The 17081-nt window shown below is 42.6% G+C and overlaps 1 protein-coding gene across 4 annotated transcripts in view; it reads right to left on the minus strand.

The window, feature by feature from the left end:
- dennd5b (DENN/MADD domain containing 5B) overlaps positions 1 to 7400 on the minus strand; it is a 57728-nt gene extending 50328 nt beyond the window's left edge. For all 4 annotated transcript variants that reach the window (XM_062518721.1, XM_062518720.1, XM_062518719.1 and 1 more), the window contains exon 1: positions 7077 to 7400. In XM_062518721.1, the coding sequence (XP_062374705.1) occupies positions 7077 to 7185 (109 nt within the window). In that variant the 5' untranslated portion in view covers positions 7186 to 7400. The remainder of the gene's footprint in view (positions 1 to 7076) is intronic.
- Between the last annotated feature and the right edge of the window lie 9681 nt (positions 7401 to 17081).

Consider the following 17081-nt stretch of genomic DNA (forward strand, 5'->3'; position numbering starts at 1 on the left):
TCCACCTCCCCTTGAGCAAAACAATCGATATTTACCTTGTTCCCGTTCATCCAGCCATTCTCTGAGTCTGGCGATACAACTTTTAGCTTCAGCCTAGCATAGATCATTGAATCGGATTAGACCATTAGCTTCTCGCCTGCTAGCTTCATGTTTAAAAGTGACTAAGATTTCTGGTAATTTTCCCATTTAAAACGTGTCTCCTCTCAAGTTAGAAAGTGCAATAAGACCAACTGAAAATGAAACCTGGCGTTTTTCTAGGCTGATTTGACATGGAACTACACTCTCATCTGGCGTAATAATCCAGGCAATTTGCAAACGTACCATAGGCGCAGTGATATCGTACGCAGCATCTGAAAATAGTCCCCATAGACAACAAGCAGTAGTAGTGCCAGTCGTTTTCAAGTTGCCTTGATTATTACGCCAGATGAGTGTAGTTCCATGTCAAATCAGTCTAGAAAAACGCCAGGTTTCATTTTCAGTTGGTCTTATTGCACTTTCTAACTTGAGAGGAGACATGTTTTAAATGGGAAAATTACCAGAAATCTTAGTCACTTTTAAACATGAAGCTAGCAGGCGAGAAGCTAATGGTCTAATTCGATTCAATGATCTATGCTAGGCTGAGGCTAAAAGTTGTATCGCCAGACTCACAGAATGGCTGGATGAACGGGAACAAGGTAAATATCGATTGTTTTGCTCGAGGGGAGGTGGAAAATGAGCGTATTTCCAAAAATGGCGGAATATCCCTTTAACTCATTTCACCTCCCATTACAACATGACAAGGCATGTGGAGGAGAGTGCATTCTCTTGTTTGACCCTGACCTTGCCAAACCACAGCCCCCCCAGCCCCCCAACGGTCCTGTATTGTGGGCCCCATGAGGCCCCCTGCCCCTCCACCCATCAACAGCTGAGCAACACACAGCATATGGGCTCGCAGGTTAAAGGGCAGACAAGCATTTGTATTTCAATAGCACGGCCCCATGGTTAACTGCCCATTTAAGGGGAGCCGTTTGGAAACAGCTACAAAGGAAGCAGCGAGCACTCCGCTAGATGTGATTCTTTTAAGAAGGTTTTTCTTCCTGGAAGTGGTACAATCGAGATTACGTGGCCGCTACTAAGGAAACAGCTGACTACTTACTAGATACAATAAAAACCCCTGGTTGGCAGGAAGTCATACACATTGTACATACATGCAGTTTTGCTATGTATTATTGTACATTTCCATGAAGTGTAGCTGGTTGTTAGCCTGGTATCATCAGATCATTTCATGAAGAGAGTCTGGGTACTCTCAATTGGGAAATGTTTCGCTGATGGGTTCACCATCCCGGGAGCCGAGGGAAGCGTGCACTGACAGCAGCCAGACTCGTATCTCTGTGAAACAAAATGAGCGCTACAGGCAGGCAGAGCCAGGCTATCTAGTCGTAGCAGGGGCTCCTTGTCACCGCTCCTCCCAGATGAATGGACAGCTTATGGAAACATGATTGCTGGGTTGCACATAGAGGGGTGGAGGAGGTATGCCTTTGAGACTGGGAAAGTAATGCATTTGTAATGAGAAGGTAGTCATCCTTTCACTGACGAGAGAACGCATGTTCTACTGTGGCCTTGAAGGAAGCAGTTAGCCCCTGCAGACATCTGCAACCGAGTCACCTCGTACACATGGGAGGGGGATGTGCTGGGTGACTTGTCTGGGTGTGTGTATACAGTGTGTACAGTGTACATGTGTGCTGGGTCAAATGTTCCTCTCCAGATGAACCCCAGATCAGGGCCGGCCAGCTTAGCGCAGCCGCGATCAGAGGGGCCTCGAGGAGCCGTCTGAAAGGATTACACTAACTGGCTTAACAGAGACCGGGCCGTCTTCCTCCATCCATCTCTACATTTCCCCATCCCTGTACACACACACACACACACACACACACGAGGCAGAGAGGAATCACTCCAGCGTAGGGAAACGCAGTGTGCATTCAAGCGTGGCAGAGGAGCGAGAGAGCATGTAGACAGGCTTCACCCAGCGCAGCGTTTAAGAGCCTCTGCAACAAGAGAGCACGTTCCTGCCCTTGTGCCTTTAAAAATGGCCTCCAGTCAGTCAGTCAGTCCCCTCTCGCCATTTCCTTTTTTCTCTTTGTTGTCCAGAGCGTCACAGGGGGAGGCCAAGTGCCCTGGACACTGTGGGTCTGATGGAGGTAAAGGGGAGTCCTTACCTCATTGCCCTCCCTGTGGGATGGCAGGGTCCCTGGGGGTGGAAGGGGGTGGGGTGGGAGGGTGGAGGTTTCACAAGATTAGCATAGCTGCTCTGCAGACAACCATCCAGGCCGGCCACTCCAGCCAGATGGCCGGGGCTGTAAGCCCTCTTAAAACCCTTTGTGTTCTCCCTCTGCACTGAGGCGTCAGTCATATCTGCAATGGGGTTCGTGGCTGAGGAGACTGAGACTAGCCTCCCACCTCACACCTCTACAGTCCATAAAACCAGCTTTATTAGCACGGTGGGAAATCAAGGACAAAGGCAGAGTCACAGCAGCGTTCAATCTTCAGTTTTAGACATTCTAATGTCCTCGGGCCTAATTATCACAGGGCTACAAACTGGCCTGGCTCTTTGATATTGCCTCATTAAAGGCAGGTAAACCAGGGGGACGAGGAGGTGCGAGTTTCTGGCACAGGTGTAAAGAGACGAGCTGGTGAGGGAACAATGACCTGTCCCTCGAGGACCAGGCCCTGCTGAGAAGCACACAGGAACCATCTGCACAAGCAACAGGAAGGAGGAGAGGCTAGACCCGGACATGAGCAGCAGGAACCGAGAGTGAGGCGCACTGGAGCATGACTGCATTCTGGTGCTATGCAAAGCATTGCAAGCATCTGAGCTGATCTCCTCCACACCGTGTGTGTGTGTGTGTGTCTGTGTGTGTGTGTGTGTGTGTGTGTGTGTGTGTGTAAAGGAGGAACTTCCAGCAAGCATAAAACATTAAGCTAGCATCTCTCTCTCTCGCTCTCCCCGGCTGCCAGCCTGGGCTCCTAAAATAGCACCTTGTTTCTCACCTTACAGCTCGCCGCACTCCTTTTTGGCCCAGAATGCCCCACGCTCGGAATGCACATCGCAGCACAGCAGTCCAACACGGTGCCAGAATAGGACTATTTATACGCCTTTATTCAACAGCTTTCAAGTACCGAATCCATTTTCGTCCAGTCTCGTAAAGTAATCCTTAGAGAGGAGGACCAAATTGACCACTTCTGTCCCCCTGTCATATACAAACCCAATAAAAGGCAATTTAGCAAGAACTCGTTTAAAAGCCTTTGGGGCCTCTTAGAATATTGGACCACAACTAATAAAGGGACCCGTGGAGGCATCTATCAATGCAAACACAAGCTTCCACAGACAGGGGAGAGGGAAAAAGCGAGAGAGAGTGAGCATGAGTGTGTGTATGTGTGTGTGTGTGTGTGTGTGTGTGTGTGTGTGTGATTAATCTGTCACGCTTACAGTAGGAGATGAGGTGCCATGATCTAATAAAATGCGAAGATCAAACCTATCTCCTCACAATACGCTAAAGATGAGGCTTATAACTGCCTGAGCTATTCCTGTAGGCCCACACCAGACAGACACATAAAGAGCACATTGCAGATGCAGGGGACCAGGCATTCAGCTACAACACCCATACACAACCACAGAAAGAAAGAAAGAAAGACTGAGAGAAAGAAAGAGAGAGAGAGAGAGAGAGAGGGGGCGAGAAAACGTTGCTGTGTCTGTTTGCATAATCAAATCAGCACATAGGCTGTGCACAGCTTTCACAGCTGCTGCGATGGAGAGATGGGGGGAAAGAGAGAGAGAGAGACTGTCCAACACAACACTGGCAGCTCCGCGGGGCTTGGGACAACCACCACATTAATAAGCAACACACAAACAACAACATGGAAGGTAGCCCAAACACAAGGACAGGGTCACGTTTAACATTTTACTGCATGCTCCCTTTTCATAATCAACAGCTCTAAATAATTAGACCTCGCAAAAACATCCACCGCAAGTCACAACAGTCATAGAGCTCAAGCTATTTAATATACAACAGCCTAGGGCTATGTCATCATGGGAGCATATGTAACCACAGTGACCACGAGAATATTCACCTGGATTCTATTAGTATGGGACAGTCCAGAGAAAACCCAGACCCCTGACCACCACGATAGCGCTGATGAGACTCTCATGTTGGGAATGAGTATGAATATATGAATATGAGTGTGTGTGTGTGTGTGTGTGAGACAGAGAGAGAGAAAGATAGATAGATAGATAGATAGATAGAGAGAGAGAGATAGAGAGAAAGATGGAGAGATAGAGAGAGCCAGCGGGTGAGCACGGACCCAAACGAACACGCACACCCAGGAGATAGCCGGTGAGCAGTCATGCAGGCGATCCACAGGAAATCTGCTCCAATGACCAGAACAATGGGCCAGGGGAAACAGGGCCACCCAACACAAAGGCAGGGCCAGATACTTTCACAGTGACGGCCCAGGATAGCACAGCCAGAAATAAGTTGCAGCTATGAATCTGGGTCACGCATGCTGCCGCTCGCTCTCTTGAGTGCTGGGAGTATTTTTTAGGCATGTGAGAGAGACTGGGCCAGCTCAACGTTAAGAAACTTGATCCATGGGAGTCTCTCTGTGAGGGTTAACCGGATGCCCAAGGCCTCTGCATGGGGTTGTGATGGTTCTAGCTTGACTGTTAATGACCTCCAGGCTGTTGACACTCTGGCAGTGTCATGGCAATGTTTGTTTGATGGGAGAGAGGGGTCTGGTCAATAGGGCTTACGGCCCATTGACACCCAGCCCCCAACTGATTGGATCACAATGTCCTACCAAAGACCACATCGACATTTCAACCCCAGCAGCTCAGGATGCAGCCAGATGTGCTTCACGTCCGTGTGACCGGAGCATCCCTTGTCCAACATCTGGAGCCGGGGGCTGGACTAAAGCCGTCTCCAATATACTGATGATGTGTGCTCTTAAGGGACAGACGGGCCCGGAGCGTTCCGCACCCCAACAGCCCAGCTTAAGCCTGCCCTAAACCCTTCAAATACTTCTGCTCTCAAACTTAATGTGCGTCTGTCCAGAGACTGAAGATGGGAAGAGACCCAGGAATTTGACGGGTGACTATGACCAGACCTGCAACACTTAACATATCTATATTCTTATTAGAGGAAATGATGTACAAAAGTATTTCAACACTCCTTTAATATGATCAACAAAACAATGACGACAGCAATCATGTCAGTAGTTTATGCTAAATGTACAAGGAGGAAAAGGAACTAAAAAAGGGGTAATGTTTTTCCAAAGCCTCTAAGGTAACCATGGAACTTTGTTTGAATCTAAATCCACATGACTCTCCAAATACGAAATATACTGATTAGAATGAAGGGTCTTTCACTACACACCCCGACATTTTGCAACATTCTCAAATAGTTTTTACTAAGATGTCCCAACAGAAATGGGACACTGGCATCTGTGCCTTGGCTGACTCCTGCCTGGGTTAGCATCTGCCCTTCTTTAGCCATGCTAGTGTAAACAGGAGCAGACGGAACACACTGGCCTGGTTTTCCCAACGCAGGGCCAGACAGGCCGAGTTGCCCTCTGTAGTGGCAAATGCTCCCATATGGGCAGAGTGGCAAAGCCCAAATTATACCATGCCAAGGACAGGAGTTCTAATTCTGACACACACCACAGAGGCAGCTATCCACATAATGCATGCACACACCCAACACATAACGCCTGTGGACATGACTACCAATATGGCCTATAGATTTAGCTCACTGGCCTGGGCTCAAGACTCCCACCATTTAATCCTCCAAAAGTCAGAGATTACACCACACAATAACACCATCCCCAATCAAAGCACCCCAATCACCCCCCACCACCCCCACACAGTTTGAAAGAGACGGGGGCAGGGGAGCAAAGAGGAATCCATGGCAAAGATGACCAAACCACAGTAGTGCCCCATGGGAACAGAAAAGTCATACAATCAAATATGTTGTTAGGAGAAGTAACCGTGTACCATAGTTTAGACAGCTGCAGTTTCCACATTCTGCACTTTAACACAGAAGATTCTCGATCAATGAAATCAAGACATACATCTCTCTCTGGTTGTGCAAACAGCAGGTCAGAGTGCAATAGCACTGATATTACTCAAACAAAAACATTTAGCAAGCTGTATTACTGTGGGTAGCTAATAACACAGTGTAGCCTAATATACAAGTCTATTGTCGGCCAGTAGGCTATACGTGCTTCCATGGTATCAAATCCCAACCTTGATGCTGTTGCCATCTTTTCCTACACAAAATGTAGGCCTACAATGAACTTACACAAACATACATGACAACAATGCAAGAACTTAAAATAGCATGATGACTGCTTATTTGATCTACTCTTTTGTGATTCCCTTTGCACAATGGAATAAAATACCCTTGATAGCCGCAATGATTCAGTATGTTCTACTCAGATGCTTAACATTTAAATATCAATTATAATACAAAAACACAACATGTAGGCTATAAGATAGATATAGAACACTGACACAGAGAAAGGGTGTCTTTCATTCCATTTTCAGGTTGACATTCACAATCACATTGAATATGAACAGTTAACAGCCTGAGAATTTCAGAACAACGATATGTTGAGCTCAAAACAAACATCCTTGTAACTCGCGTTACCACATACGCAGTGGGGCTGTTGGACAAAAACAATCAGCATAATAATCATAATAGGACAGGCTATTCCACTGGTCAACGAAATTGTAGGAGCCTACATTCTTTAGGGCTGAGTGGTTTTGTTGACAAAGACTGCCTCGAAAAAGAGTTGAGAGTTAATTTTGCTAACAACTTTCTCCAAGTCTACAGTTTTGGCAATAGGTTACAAAGGAATTAGGACAGTAATCGATTAACTCCTCTCAGTAGGCCTTCACTCCACACAACAACTTTACAGAGCTCAGTTTGTTTGAATGTCTTTACAGCGTTATGCTGCCTTCGACAGAGACAGCTTAAAGGAATTCGATGTCGAAACACGAGATGTGGTGTGTTAAAACAATCACTTTGTATAGTTAACCTTACCGGCCAATTCATCTGGTTCCAACCCAGTCTCGGTGTCTATTCCACATATCACGAAATAATGGGCGAAGCGGCACGGAGCCGACCCTGTCCCCGTACTGTTCACGCTCATCCTCGCTCAAAACGGATCGGATTGACTTTAATACTTCAAAGAAAAGCGCTCCATGGAGGGCGGCGAATCGATTAAGTTCGAATACACTTAACGGTAGAGTCGTAATTCAGTTTTGTTGGTTGTAGTTTCCGTAGATTCGTTTTCGGCTTTGATTTAGCAGCGGCTGGCGTGAAAAGCGGAGCTACTCCGGCCCGCTCTGTCTTGCTGCCCTGACAGCTCTGTTCTGGGCGCCTAGTCCAACAAGCCTGTGTTCACTGCCTCGCTCTCGGCCTCCGAGGGTGGGAGCTCGAGAGAGCTTATTTGTAATCTCGCCACTAGGGGGCAGGATGGGCTTTGTCATTTGAAAATTGAAATTCACAACAACTTTGAAATTGTCAACAAAGTATGATGGCCTTCTGCATGAGGCAAATGAGTAAGACGCCGTGTAAATTGGTCATCACATTTTTTGTTTGTTTGTTTTAATAAACTTGTTAATAAAAGATTGTCGACCAACAATGTATAGACTAATAATTAAGACAACTGAACCTGATCAATCATTTTATTCAATAGACGATGATTTGTTCTCCACTGAACTGATTGGTTGATTTGCTGTCGGGCATCTGTTGAAGTAAACAGAAATGTCCTATTTGTTTTATCATTTGTGCATAAATTAGCCTACAGTCAGACAAAACATTTCCCAAATGCATTAGAGAGGGCTATACTGCCCCCTTGCCGAAGAATTGCTTTCCTGCAGGGAAGAAGCCATCAAAAAGAATTGCAGACTGAAGGACATTGTATGGGCATTTTAAATGCAATACAATAATGAAAGTTATCACTACACTGAAAATGATCTGGAAAAAGGCAACATTGCTATTCCCTTACATCTGCTGCACTAAATACCTTATTTATTTCCCTAACAATTACCTTTGCCCAGAGCAGAGAGGAGAGAGAGAGAGGGGGAGAGAGAGGGGGAGAGAGAGAGAGAGAGAGAGAGAGAGAGAGAGAGAGAGAGAGAGAACAGGTACTTCTTGAGAAATAAAAGTGCAAATTGCAAATGTATCTTAATAATATCAGATTCTCAGAACACAGGCAGCTTGGTTGACCCTGGCCTGCAGGCAGTGTTTAATATCTTCTTTGTCTCACTCTAGTGGTCAGAATTATATGTGCAATTCCAGGCAAAACTTCTCAGATATTTGTGTCAAGCACTAAAACATAATGTCTAAGACGAGAACACAAAAGCCATGCAACTAAAATACATGGTCTGGGTTAGGAAAATCAATCTAACTCTAAAAACAATCCAAGTTTGGAAACACACAATGAGGTCAAACATGGATCAACAGGATTAGTCATACATTTTTTTTTAACACTGAACCTGGTAATCTATTTGACCTAAGTCTACTCTGGCACATGGCTAGATACAATACATACTATTGTTATTATATTTCCACCCAAAAGGCTGGGAATATAATATGTACCACAATACAAGGACAAAGTTTCAGTCACTCAGTTCTAGTTCACCAAATCACTTTATTTCCATATGGACACACCGACTGGAAGTTTCACTGAAAGTAAATCTTTTCAGTTAACCTCTGTGAAAATAATTATAGTCAATGACCATTTCAGATCCTAATGGAATGATACAATCCCTGTGTTGCAAAGTGGTAAAATGGACCATTTAGACCTTTGGGAATCAATCATTCAACAATATTTTCCTAAATTCTTTCTTAAAATGGGATTTTAAGAAAAGGCTTACTCTACTTCAGAAAGGTGTTTAACCTCAGGAAACAAGAAAGGACAGAAGAATCTGGACAAATGAAAAATTAGATGTGTTTAAAGATCATGAAAAACAGAATTAGTTTGACAACAGCTTATGTTGAAAAGATATCCCCTTGGGGATCAATAAAGTATCTATCTATCTATCTATCTATCTTGAAAAATGTGAAAGAATACTGAATTGTGGTTACACCATTAAAAGTATTTCATCATTTTTTGTGCTTCATTTTCTGGGACAGTCCAGAGAGGGGGTATTGATGATGCAATGACTCCCCCATAGCATAACCCCTTCTCATAAGAGTTGAGTGACCAGAGGGTGGACAAACCAAAGAAAGTAAAACTTATTCCATGTTCTCCCTCTGCCTGTGCACTTTACACAATTTCTATGACTACTTAGCTGGCCTACTGGCTGAAGAAGTGATTATTAGAATCAGCTGGATTATGTTTGCAACAACTATGTAAGGCTGTAGCAGAGACAGTTCATGTTGTTGCATTCTTAGATGTGTCTTCCCTGGAACCAATGTGCATGTGTTTATTGTGCACGAGTCTAGTAGCCTTATGTGTGTATGTCTGAACAGACTTGTGTGCAGTGCCTAATAACACAAGTCTGCACCAACAAAGTACGCTATAACACCAAAATACACATCTGTATCTGCACATGTACAATTCAGCAATATTTATTATTTGTATTGCAATTGGTGGTTATATCACACATTTCTGTGCTATATGTCTAGATTTTTACAATGTCATTTTAAAGCCTAAAACTTGGAGCACCACTTCACCACCTCACTTCATGAAAATGTTGCAGGAGATGCTGAAATGTCCGTCGGAGAAGCTGACTCAGTTTTTGTGAAAATGTGAAAACAGTCACACTGCCATCACATCCAGTGGCATGGAACATTGCTCACGTTGAAAACCCATACAGTGCGGGGGACTTTGTGAAGTCGTGCCTGTGGGATGGCAATCTTCAGTTTGATGTGAGTTTAAAGCATTCTGTGTCAGACCTGCAGCTGTCATGGCACACCGTTGAACAGAGGATCTCTGATATTAAAGCTGCAGTTGGCAAGTCTGGCAGCTAGGGGACATTTTGAATGTATACAACTCTCATGCCCCTCCCCCACCACCAATGTGCTCCCTTCCATTGAGTTGTGCTTGTTAGTGACTGTGCACGAACTGTGATTGACAGTTCAATCTGCCAGCGGTCATACAGACCCGCGCTTATTGGACCAGATGAAGCGGTAGATTTTTTTGTAAAACAAATAATAGGCTCTAGGTGGAGGTAAGCACAGGTTTTTTCTAAAATCGGCTGATTTATGTTGGTCTGTCGGAGTTTTTACTAGTTATACACAGATCTACAGAAATGCCAGTCTTTTAGCATTGTGTTACATGCGTCATGTGACATTCAAGACAAGCTGCAGTTGGCAGTACAGGTGCGGGCTGTGTTTGAAGACTGCAAAATGAAGGAGTTGCTCAATATTGTGCTTAAAAAAAGTTGAGAGGGCCAATTTCTACTTTCAAAACGAGTATGGCCACTGATGGACAACCAGACATGTTGGGATATGCTACTCAGGGCTGATTCACTGCATCATCTATCTAGAGCACCTGATGTCTAAGAAATTGAACTTGGACCACATTATGAAACCATGCTCTCAATTATCGACCGTACCGTGAACCCTGTAAAGCCGTTTCTAGAAGAGAAAAATAAGGACTATCCTGAGCTACATGATCCCCAGTGATCTCAGTTGTGGGATTTGTGGTTGACATCCTGCATCTGCAAGGGAGGTTAAAAATGCTGGCTGACCTTGTGCAAAGTGTTTTTACAAAACTTCCTCCAGACCCATCTTAAAAAGAAAGAGCTCATGCATTTTCCCTCATTGTTGACAGCACATGGAGAAGCAGCTCAGGTCTCAACATTGGTTGTAAAGTTGAGGACAGATTCTGCAATCAGCAGCAAAAACACGACCATATATCACATTCCTCATCAAGTCTTTCACTGCACATTCAAACTGTTTGAAAGCACTTTACCTTCAATGGCAAGTAAAGCAGTGTCTCAGGTGGAGGTGATTGAACTCTCTGAGGATGACAGACTTGAGAGGGGGATACAGTTTTGAGAAATTGTGCCCATAGACAGATAATCCAAAACACTGGCTGCACTAAAAAATTTTTTTCGGGTTGTTTGTGTCGTCAATTGATGTGAACCACTTTTTTCGGCAAAGATAAAACATTGCTGTGTTCTTACAGATGCATATTTGCTTTTAGAGTCCACATCAGAGTATAAGCCAAACCCGAAAAAACTGAAATAAAGTCTAACTGCATGTCCCAGTGAGTAAATAAAAGATCATTAGAGGGGGAATTGTTCTGTTTCTGTTTTCTCAAAGTAGGCTACTGTTATGCTGCTTCTGCTTCTGTTTCTCTCTCTGAACCTCTCTGTGTTTCTCTTTCAGATGATCTAAAGTGTTGCAAACACACAAAACATTCCATGTGTGACAGAAATCTTCATCTTTGCATGTTTTCAAGTGACTGACAAGTTGTACTCTTCCATTGTTACAAACAAGCTAGCTCTATGTGCTGTCTAGTTGTAAACTCTTGCTATGAAAGATTCAAATTAATTTATTTCCCTTTATTTGTGATACAATGATCCTTGAATATGCACTGCATAGCCCCTCTTCAGTCTTCACTGGATGTTCCTCTCCATTCTGATACACTTAAATGTCAAACATTCTGATTTTGTAACGTCAAATGCCAAACATTCTGATATTTTGATAATTCTGGGTGATTCCTTTAATACGCTTTGACGCTTTTGAGAGGGTGTTAGTGTATCTTATTGATCAATGAACACGCTAATCATTGAGAAACTCATTTGCATTCCATTCTACTTTACAAAGTAAAATCTTCAGTGAAAAAGATTTGCACCAAGATGAAGTTCTGGGGTATTATAAGCTGTAGCATACTGATGCCAGAGGTCAACAGTTGAGGTGAAAAGCAAAAGCCTCCAAAAGACAAAAGGGGTGAGAGGACAAGCAACAAGAGAATCTGATATACAGTACAGTATGCATCCCAAGATGCAGCAAGCCGATCTGAGGTCTGGTGGACCCACTACATTATTAGGCTCTTAAATCGATACAGCCATAATAATTTATGCAGAAATACTAATCAGATGTTTACTTACGCTCAATTACCAATGATAGGCATGCCATTTACCCCAGTGAGATCACATTCATGATCATATGAATGATTTACGATTTTTTTTTATTTTTAGGAAAATGAGGAAATTCAATTAAATTTAAACAAGATTTTTCATCATTATTGATGTTAATTTCTTAGAACTTAATTAGAACAGGTGCTTGAAATGTAACACCTTTATAACTTTGTGTAGGAACAGCAAGTGTAGAAAGATAACATTCCCACACACAGATATCTAGTCAAACACTCACACATACCACACAGATACATGCACAGACACATGCAGACACACAGAGCAGGCCCAATTAAGAGGAGGGCCCAGTTAAGGTGCATAGCACCTACAATTATTACATTCAGGTCCAGTAGACCCAAACACCACATATGTAATAGTTATGTAGGTGGGTGTACTGTACTGTCATTGAAAATAAGTTACAGTATGTTGTATGTTCTTCACAGAAAATGAGCCAAGGTAAAAGGTTCTGAGTTTGAAGAAATAATAAATAGCATATTTTTTTCTTTTAGCAAACATTGAAAACTGGCCCTACAGACCCAAACACCTAACAAGGGTGAACATTAGCATGGATGCAAGTCAAGAAATGGTGATGACACCTAAGATATGGCTAGCATTAACACAGATGATGGAACAGCAGAGACATGTTTGTCACCCAGACTAGGCTTACAGAAACATCAACCCAGAGCAGGAGGAAGTGAGGCTGGTTTAATCTGGGCTCCACCTTGCTCTCCTGAACGCTGCCGAACTGGCCGCTAACAGCTAACAGCAGCCACCAAAAATATTCATTTAAAAAAATACTCAAACAGGCTTACATATATGATGGAGCTAGCGGAATAGGAAATACACACTTAAGGATACAGACCTTATGTTTCACATCAGTCATGTTGAGCAGAACATCTGGAGCCTGTATTAAGCCTGGGAATGAAAAATGACTGTTTGTGCAGTCAATGTATTACCTTGCTCTACTTCCACTCACCGCCATCTTGTGTGGAAAGATTCTGTACAAGTCTATTACTAAATGTGGCATAAGCCACTGTGAATGGTCACAAAAGGACGAGGAAATGTACTTGCACAGACTTTCTCCTCACAAGATGGCAATGACCTGAAGAAGAGCCAGGTAATGCACTGACTACAGTCTTTTAAAATTCCCCCTTTTTAAGCTTGCAAAGATAAAAAATAATTCAATTTGTCTGCAGAGACCCTCTCCAGTTAACCTGGGTGTTCCCATCCTGCCTTGCACAGTGATTCTGGAAACTACCGCCCTAATTTTTGACTGAGATAGGGGACCAATCACAGAACAGGGGGGCTACTCTCCAGTAGCATATAGATGTGTAATGATTTCTGAGCTTAAAAGAGAGATTTACTTTGGCATAGTGAAGTTGCCCGCAAAAGCTATGCTATACCCAAACAAAACTTTAAACTCGAAATTATCCAAACATATTTTGTTGTTAGACTGAAAGTCCCCTTTAACGCTGATTACCACCGTAACTATATACTAGTTTTAGCTCAATAATAAAATCCCTTCTACAGTATTTGTGAAGGCATGGTGATGAAAAACAGGCAATAGCCTAACAGTTAAGCTGTGGTTGAGATTTGCTCCGAGCAACTAACAGCTGTTAAATATTTCATTTATAAACATTGACAAATATTGACTATGACTAGACCTTGGATAGGCACAACTGGGACTCTGAATCATCCACTTTCAAATAAGTGTGTGTAAGATATTTTTTCTATTACAACCAAAACTGTAGCTTAAAATAACTTAACTGTTGGTAATTACCTGGAGAAAGGTGTAACAGGGATTTAAAGGGATAGAGGTCAGTTTTTCTTTGATCTCAGGCAGCAGCTTTGCAGAAGGGGGTTTCTTACATTTTACAAATACTGTACCATTGTGTAAGCCTTACGGTAAAGGTTGCTTGTTCCCACCATACATTCTGTGGTTATGGTCCTACTATAAAGTTGGTTTGTGTTTCTGTAATAGTGATAATTGGGCTAATGTCACATTCAGGATTGAAAGCTATTAGCGTTATCCCATCATGTCTTATAAAGCTATTCTAGGCTACATTAATAACATGGAGGCGGTTGACTGCAGGAATCAAAGTTGGCCTGGTGGTGGGTCCTGTGTAAGTGCACAACTTCCTTCTACGCTTGTTCAGTTGAAATACACAGAAAAAAAGACAGCTAAAATACTCAAACATGTTGCATTAAGCAGTGAGTGCAATACAAATGCTTGTAGGACATGTACTTGTATTCCATGATAGTCAGCTCATACAGCACAGCGGTCATCCTTATGACCGTAGTCATCCTGCTACAGCTCATCTGATACATTAAAAGCTGGTATTACCTTTTTCCAGATACATAAGTCCTATTAACTTGCTTTTCAAGAACAAACCAAAAGAGGGCAGCCTTGTAAAAGGTTTGGATAAAAGTCTGCTTTTAGTTAAAGGGCCGGTTTCCCCAATATGGTTTAAGCCTACAGTACAACAGGTTTCCTACATCCAATGAAGTCAAGCCAAGTCAAAAATGGGCGCAACTTCAGCTTCTCAGTATAAGGCATGGGACGTGTTGGGGGGCTTTTTAAAGTTTAAGTTCTTCAGACATATTCTTTTTGATTCATCGTCTTTTGGGAGTCAATGGAAACTGTACCATCGTCGGCAGGAAAACTCTGATTTAATTTTAGGCTAATGTAAAAAAAAAAAAAAAACACTGAATGAGTTTAGTCCAGTTACAAGTACCACCACAAGCAACACATTGTCCATAACGGCTCCTAACGGCATCTCTCATAAAGATCTGTGACTCCACACAGTAAATGATTATCTGAAAAATACCTGGCATCTGTGCCAACTACAAAATGCCATTTATACTACTTCACTAACTAGTGATGTGGTCCCCGCCACATCACTTGGACCCCTTTAAAAAGAGGTTTTAGTATCCACAAGTTATTTTATATATATATAAATAGATTATTGTCGGTTCTCATTTCTAATGGTACAGGTACCACACTTGGCAAATTAACTCCTGATCTAGGAGAGATTTCATAAAAGTAATAGTAAAATCTATCAACAATAATAACCTAGAATAAAAAAAAAGAAATTCTCTTGGATTCATTGAGAGCTCTTACAGCTAATATTCAATTGCCATGTCTCAAAGACAGCACAATTTAGTCAAATGTATATGCACAATCAAGTAAAATGAGACCACTATTTAGTAAAATGTGTGCACATTCTCTCAATATGATTGCAGTGATTCCTCCTGAGTTCCACACCCCACCCATCTCGGTGGAATACAGTGCCCTCCAAAAGTATTGGAACACATGCTTAAAGTTAAATATAAAATCATCTTTTGGAAATTGATCTTAAAGAGAAACTATGCAGGATTGGCGATTTCAGCCCCGGTTTCGGTTTCGCTTTTAGTTTTCGCTCGTCTTATGCTTGCATATTTCTCTTCAGAGCTTCCCCTACAGCTTTAGCGTGTATATATACATATGGCTATATATATATTTATAAGTGGCAAGCATGGTTCTTCTAGTTCCTTATGCGTCTCAGACTTCCAGATGTAAACAAGGAGTGATCGTCTCCTGCAGAAACTGCAAGGTTGCAATAGCGGATAGGGAAACTGGGGGCGGGAGGAAATATTACTGTTTTCGATTAAACTGGTCTGTCAAGCAAAACAACGATTTCTAAGCAATTTTATGACTATGAAAAAGTTGCATAGGGTCTCTTTAATGCCTTAAATGAAACAATGAGGAAATATTCAACCTTTAAGGACATCAACTTTCTTTGTGAATGAATAATGTATTGTTAATAAATAAATGTTTTCCTTAAAATACAGGGGTCATAAGTATTGGAACGCCCATGTTAAATTTCCATAGATGATTTTTATTTTTATTTTTAAAGGCCAGTTATTTCATGGATCCAGGACACTATGCACCCTGATAAAAGTCTCCTTGGCCTTTGGAATTAAAATAACCCCACATCAACACTATACCCTTCACCATACTAAGAGTTTTGCATGATTTATGTCAGTTATTAGCTGTTAGCTAATTAGCTGGTTTGAATTGCATTGAGCTCAATGAAGGATCTCTAAGGATCTCTTCACTCAACACATTACAAACCATATGTGACCTTGCAAGACGAAATCAGTCGCTTTGAGCAAAATGCTATTTTGAGAAAATCCAAAATAAACAAACTTCCGGGTTAAAATGTTTTCACGGAAAAACATATGTTTTGACTGTCAAACCCGGTGAAGATTCAACACATTCCTCCTCTTCTGGCATATTGTGATGGGAGAACCATGTCAACTTAGCGATAGTTTTTGTAATACCCTCGATATACATATAGTTGGAAAGCTTAGTTTACGGCCGTTCATGTGAGCACAATAACTTAATTTTGTAAATCTTACCAAAGCGACTGGTTTCGCCTTGCAAGGTCACATATATCAGAATAAACACCTGACCTTACCGAACACAAATGTGCAAGCATTCCCCTGTACAATTGTCCATTCAAGAGTAATCTGGTTTTAAAATTGCAGCACATTTTCACTAGCCTTGGTGCCAGTCGAATTTAGCCCTGCTAAATTGCTCCATTGTGGTAGCCTGGGTGTTCCCATCCTGCCTTGCGCGGTGATTTCATTCACGCCGCTAAGGCAGTCTGGAAACTAACACCCAAATTTTCGCCTGATGTTGGTGACCAATCACAGAACAGGGGAGAAAGCAAGACCATGATGGGCTATGCACAGACGCATTTGATAGAAATCCGTGGCACGGATACGAGAAAATGAACGTCTGGTTGCCAGACCACGTCTCATTTGAGATGTGGTAGGGGCTAGTCAGGCTACCATTGTGGTGCAACTAAGGGGTGGCCAACCAGTCTAGCATGAAGAGCCAAAAAAAAATCTACAAAAGTCAAAAGAGCCGCACAACAAAAAAGGCGTCCATACTACAACAGCA

This window comes from Sardina pilchardus, chromosome 17 (assembly GCF_963854185.1).
Source record: "Sardina pilchardus chromosome 17, fSarPil1.1, whole genome shotgun sequence".
NCBI lineage: Eukaryota > Metazoa > Chordata > Actinopteri > Clupeiformes > Clupeidae > Sardina > Sardina pilchardus.